The 6,000-nt window shown below is 38.9% G+C and overlaps 1 protein-coding gene and 1 long non-coding RNA gene across 2 annotated transcripts in view; both read right to left on the bottom strand.

Moving 5' to 3' along the window:
* LOC102307624 overlaps window positions 1–713 on the bottom strand; it is a 3,476-nt gene extending 2,763 nt beyond the window's left edge. The window contains exon 1 of the long non-coding RNA XR_315951.3: window positions 325–713. This is a non-coding gene — a long non-coding RNA (uncharacterized LOC102307624). The remainder of the gene's footprint in view (window positions 1–324) is intronic.
* Window positions 714–1,251: 538 nt separating this feature from the next.
* Window positions 1,252–6,000, bottom strand: part of LOC102306697 (zinc finger protein GLIS1) — a 64,392-nt gene continuing 59,643 nt past the window's right edge. Inside the window, exon 10 of the mRNA XM_005924537.2 lies at window positions 1,252–5,904. Within this exon, the coding sequence (XP_005924599.1) occupies window positions 5,762–5,904 (143 nt within the window). The 3' untranslated portion in view covers window positions 1,252–5,761. The remainder of the gene's footprint in view (window positions 5,905–6,000) is intronic.

Below are 6,000 nucleotides of genomic sequence, written 5' to 3'. Positions count from 1 at the left end.
ACACACACACACACACACACACACACACACACACACACACACACACACAACCTTCAAATTCACACTAATATAACAAAACCCCGTCAAACCAGTAAATATTTAAAGTGTCTATCAATTCAGATAAAGTATTGAAGAACCTTTTTCTACACCAATCAGCTGTGACCAATAAAGGACGTTCTGGTCTGCGCATGCGTGATTATCTCAAGCGCTGACAGCTAAAAACAAACACTCGCTTTGACAGGTTTAACACTTTAAGACTGTCACACACTTGATTCTTCGGTATATTCAAGTTTAATGTAACGTAACTTTAGAAAATATTCTTACCGCTGTGAGAAAACAAAAACAGATGCAGACGGACCTCCGCGACAGTTACCTCCACAGGTTGCAGGAAATTACGTGACTGCTCATGGGCAACTTTACTTCCTCGTCTTTAGGTTTACTGTGGTTAGACTAAAGGTGCAAGTCGCCCCCTACTGTAGTAGACGGTAACATCGTCATTACAGTATATTTTGACTATTAGACCTGGTTTCTATATATTTAATTGAAGCCTTTTGAGCTATCAGCTTCTCTTCCCGGACCTGCCTCACTCTGTTTTCCTGCATTTGTCTTTTTAATATGAACTTCCCGACTTCCTGACCTCTATGTAACATCGTCTTAACTCTGATGAAGAGCAGCTGAATTGATTACATGGCTAGTGCTGCTAAATCCTGCAGGAAGTGTATTAACAGAGGACTACAAAGGGAGAAGTGCTGAGTAATCTGGCCCTGTCATACCTTAAAGGCCTCACAATATCATTTTAGCTAACCTGAGCACTTTGCTCTCAGACTGCAGGCTTGTTGTTGGTTCCTAGAGTTTCTAGAGAAAGGATTCAGGTGTTAGGCCTCTGTCCTATGCAACCAGCTCAGAGACATACACCCTCTCTACTTTTAAGATTAGACTCAAAGCTTTCATTTTTCATGAAGATTCTGGATGATCATTTATGAATCAATCACACTAGACTAAAAAATGAATGGCTAATTCATTGCAACTAGGAACAATTCGTGGTTGCATTTGGCAACTGATTGCAAATAGTTGCAGCGGGTGGCCCAGAGATTGTGAATGTGCCACATGCTAAATCCTAAACCTTTGGGTGGCCAGTTGTAAAGGTAAGCTGGTGGGAGACAGACAAAGGTTAGCAAATAACTGCTGTCTGACTTATAAATTCAGACCGATTGGTTGCTTTGTTCTAATGTGACTGTGGCATTAGCTGTGCTGCTGTAGGCCCAACCTGCTGGGCGACTTCCCATGATGCACCAATTCTCCTCTTTTCACTCCTAGTGCGTTTATATGGCACTACTGTAACTTTTCTCTGCTCTTGCCTGTAGTTTTGTGTTTTGTCTTATTTGTTGATCCTCCTCCATTCGGTCATGGCAGATGATTGCCCCTCTTTAAGCTGGTTCAGGGAGTTCTCTTCAATGCACCATCACCAAGTAGTTGGTCATGCAGGAACGCTAATACAATATTAAGCACCTTGAGATGACTGAGATGAACTGGAGGGATGCAGAAATAAATAATTTGATTGAAAATAATCTGAAGTATGTGTACTTGTGTTTTTTGTTTCTAACGCAGCACAATCTAATAATTTCATGTTCTAAAACCATTTTCTTATGACTATTGCTCTATGAAATGTAGCTAGTAACCTTTCAAAAGTCTTACAATTTAGAGTGGGAATGAACTTGATCCAGCTGATCCAGTAGATGGCAGCATTACCCAACCAAGATCATCCACTTCTAAACATGGAATCACAAAACCCAAAATAACAAAATTAAGAATTACAATCATTGTTTGTCACATTTCACACTAAAATGCAGAACATGCACTGATTCAGTACTTAAAACAGCCACAACAAAAACAAGCAAATACAAACAGATTCTTTTTATTTTGGTATAAAAGACAGATGCATTTTTATACAGTTCAATAAGAAAACTCTGAATTACTACAAAATCAGTGTAAACATTTTCTGGTTGGTCATTTTCTCAAAGTCTCTAAGCCGAGACAGAAAAGAGTGCAGAGAAGATACTGTAAACACTGAAAATAACACTGATTGAAACTGTACAATAAACACATAAAAGGCAGCGCGCTGAAGAAACGAGTCACACGATTATACTGCTGTCCTGTTTTTGAGAATAACTTTATTTTAGTGCAGTTTATTGTATAGTTTTGTTTGTTTCATCAACATCAACTCCCCTTTGTGACATTTCTGGAACATTTCTATACAGCAGCCCTGTTTTGGGTATCTGCTGCAGTTTCCCCTCTAGTCACAAGCAGAGTGAGTTTGCTCATTGACACTGCAGATACAAGATAATCTGGTTACTCACAAACACACACTATGACCTTAAAGGAGTAAATTATTATCTTCAGATGATGTCTTTCTTGTTGCGAGCTACATATGATGACTGTTTAGTGTAAGGCTGCAGCTGGGTTAGGTTAGCTTCACACGAGGACTGGAAATAGCTTCATACAGCTTTAAAATGTTTTCCAAGCTTCCTCCTTGAGACAGAATAATGTTGTGCACACCATAAAGCATGCTAAAATTCATCCTTTTGACTTCACACACATATGAACGGGATAAAATGAAACAACTTCCACTGCTCTATTAAAAAGCTACTTTCAGCTGCTCTTTTATTCATAAGGAGTCACCACAGCAGGTAGTTTGATTGTCTGAGATATCTTTAAACACTTGATGCCCTTCCTGTTGTGCTTCCCAGTCTCAAACTGGGAGAAGACACTTTCTTTACTTATTAGGAAAATGTGTAAACCACTACACTCCTAGAGGATCTAATTATTGTCAGACCAAATTAACCCTCTGCCAAGATACAGAAAAGAATTTACAGTTTTACTGCTGCTCTTTTCCAGTCATTGTGTTTCTGAAAGAAAAAACAAGCTTTTTCACATGATGAATACAGATGTTGTAGTAAAGCAGTTTGGACATTTTGGAAACAGATGTTACGTGTTGTGACACCCCCTCAAGACGTCTGCAGAAAAAGCATTTCTGTTGCACAGTGGCGGTAATGTGCACACTTTAAACACCATCATCAAAAGGTCTGGATTAAATACGTCCATAAAGTAGCTGATTTGAGTCATTTTATGTATGAACACTGATCATTAAAAAGACCATTTTAATGCCCACAGCCTAGAGAAAAGAAAATCTAAAGGTTTAAAAATACCTTAATGTCAACATTTTTTTTTAAGTGTCCAGGATATTTAATACCAACATTTGTTGATAGGCCTCTGTGTAACTGACTGAGGTGCTACCTGTAGCTACAGGCAAGGACATCATAAACTGCAGCTGTACAGGATGTGGGCTATGTTTATAAAACTATAAATGTCAGAGGTTCCATACATGGATTTGCTTTGAATAAGTGAAAACACATTATAGCAACAGTGATATTGTGTAGGCTTTCCTACATTTGTATTCATTTGTGATGATTCAAGCACAATGTTTGTTTACATGCTTCCTGTTAACGTGATCAGTAAGGGAGTAGCTGAAAGTAGCATTTTGTGTGTTAAAGATTTCATATCAAGAAAAATCTGGAAAATTGAAAGATTTCATTCTGTCCACGTGATGGCATGCAACCATAAACCTCTGTTTCCCTTCACAGCACATCTAAATGTTAAGACTCCCAGTTTATAGATTTCTATTCAGACATTCAACTGAGCATTTTTGTGGTCGACTCATTTGTTTTACATACATACAAAAAAAAAAATTAAGACTGGGAGGAGACACAAACCCAGCTTCTAGTGACTCAAGCCAGTGTACTCCCTCAGTGCCAGAACCAAGCCTGGATGAATGTGGGAGGGACACTGCATCAGCAAAGCCGAGTGTATATCCTCCTGAGAACTACAGGAAAAAAGTATCTTTCAGTTTAACTTTATTGTGATTTCCTGTCTCTTTGGATCAGAGGCCACACAAACACATGAGATATCATTGGAAACATAAATGAATAGACTGATTATCAGGAGGAAATGGTTGGAACCATTTGCTACGCCTCCCCTTGGAAAGAAGGGAGCAGCTGAAAGCATCTTCTGTGGATGTTTTTTAGGTCCATTTTATTGCTTTTGTTAGACCCATGCTAGCTGTTTCCAGTCTTTATCCCGCACTCAGCTAACCAGCTGGTAGCTGTAGCTTCATAGTTAATACAACAACAAGAAAGAGTTATCGGTCTTCTTATGTAACCCAGATAAACACACAGCAAGAATCTCTCCCAAACGCTGGACTAAGCTTTGAAATGTTTAAACTGCTGAATGTGTTGAATTAAAAAGCTGAATCTGAGCGTTTTATTTACAACTTTATGTCTTTGAGTTATTCTCGAACCTCCACTGTTTTATCTAAATCACTGTGAGGACTGCAAACATTAAAAAAAATATATTTACACACAAACAACAAGAAAATATGAAATTAGAACATTTTGTGAATGTGGATGTTTCGTTTTACTGATGTCTTTGTAATCATCTTCTACATTCCACTTTGTGTACCCACACGAGGTTGGGTAGCATTGCATTATGGATTACTTCTTTGATTATCTCCTACAAACCAAGCCACTGCAGAGGCAGAAGTGTCCTCACTAGCTAAGATCAACCTTGGAGACAAAGACAAATAAAATGAAGTCTGCAGCTCCTTCTATCCAGAAAACACAAATGTTGTGGTCATTTTTGAATTTAGAAAAAAAAAAGTCATTGCTACTTTGCTACTGAGAATACTGTGCAGAAATCTTGACCAACTCCTAATTTCATTATACTTTACTTCCAAGCAGCCAAACACTCTTGTAATCTTTAAAGTGCTCTTGAGCAATAGCCCTCCAGGCTTTCTGAAAGTCTTTCAACATTTTTCTTTGGACACTGGTTAGAGCTTGTACCTGAGCATTTTCACAGGAATGTTTTTGTTTATTAAGCCACTTTACACTGACCTCTGAGCAGCATCTTTAAAGAATTTTAGGGAACTGAACAAGCAAGGGCCAAACGAAGAAGTGGCAGGCTTATAACGCTATTCTAGTAATAGTATTATCATCTGACAGACATGCCCTTGGGGATCCTGTCAGATCTGATACTGTCAGATTTCGGTCCACCATTCAGTACCATCTGATAATCATCTTAGTGGCAACGCTCCCAAACACACTGAAGATGCAGTAAAAGCTTACCTGAATGGAAAAACACACAACGGAACAGTATCGGTCATGAACTGGGCTCCCTGTTTCAACATTACTGAAACAGTGTGGGATCATGTAGACAGAGCACAGAGCTCAATGCAGCAAACATCCAAAGAAAAGCTTTAAATGTTCTTCAGGAAGTCTGGAGGACATTTCCTAAAGACTACTTAAAGAAATTAAATGAAAGCGTCATACCAGATATTGACTTTCAAGCTTTTCAAAAATCTGCAAACACTGTTTCTGCCTTATATCTTTGAACATTTCAACAAATGGCATTGCCTATTTCCCATTTTGCTAGTGAAATATAAAGAAATGTTGGGTGGGTCAAGACTCTTGCACAGTACTGTCTCTCTGTGATTTTCCCTTTTGGCCATTTGTTTTTTTGTCCACAGATCCACAGCTTAACAAGAGTTTTTCAGCCTCTAGTTATTTTTGTACCATTTAAACTCCCACTGGCTTTTTCTCTTGCCAAAAAAGGAACAATGCTGATAAAATGATCCTTAGATATATATATACACAAGTGAGTGATTGTCAGCTGTCGCATTCATGCTGCATAGAATATTTCTGGGTGTCCATCACGAGTCCAGATAGACGGAGTAAATCTGACTGAGGCAGCGGTCGACACCACCTGCCTGGAAGAGGAAGCTGTCGTCTGGGCAGGGAGGCAAGGAGTAACCGCCCCCCGCCTGACCCTGCAGGTCCTGCAGCAAGTCAAACCCTGACAGAAGGAAAAAACAACAACACAGCAAATGAGTTATTTAAATGTGAAAGGTTTTATTATTACATATGGGAAAGAGTTTAGTTGGAGGTTTTA

The sequence above is a fragment of the Haplochromis burtoni genome, unplaced genomic scaffold, assembly GCF_018398535.1.
Source record: "Haplochromis burtoni strain Fernald_Lab_line unplaced genomic scaffold, NCSU_Asbu1 Contig_78, whole genome shotgun sequence".
Taxonomy (NCBI): Eukaryota; Metazoa; Chordata; class Actinopteri; order Cichliformes; family Cichlidae; genus Haplochromis; species Haplochromis burtoni.
The sequence above is the reverse complement of the archived record's forward strand: the minus strand, read 5'-3'. Positions and strand labels throughout refer to the sequence as shown.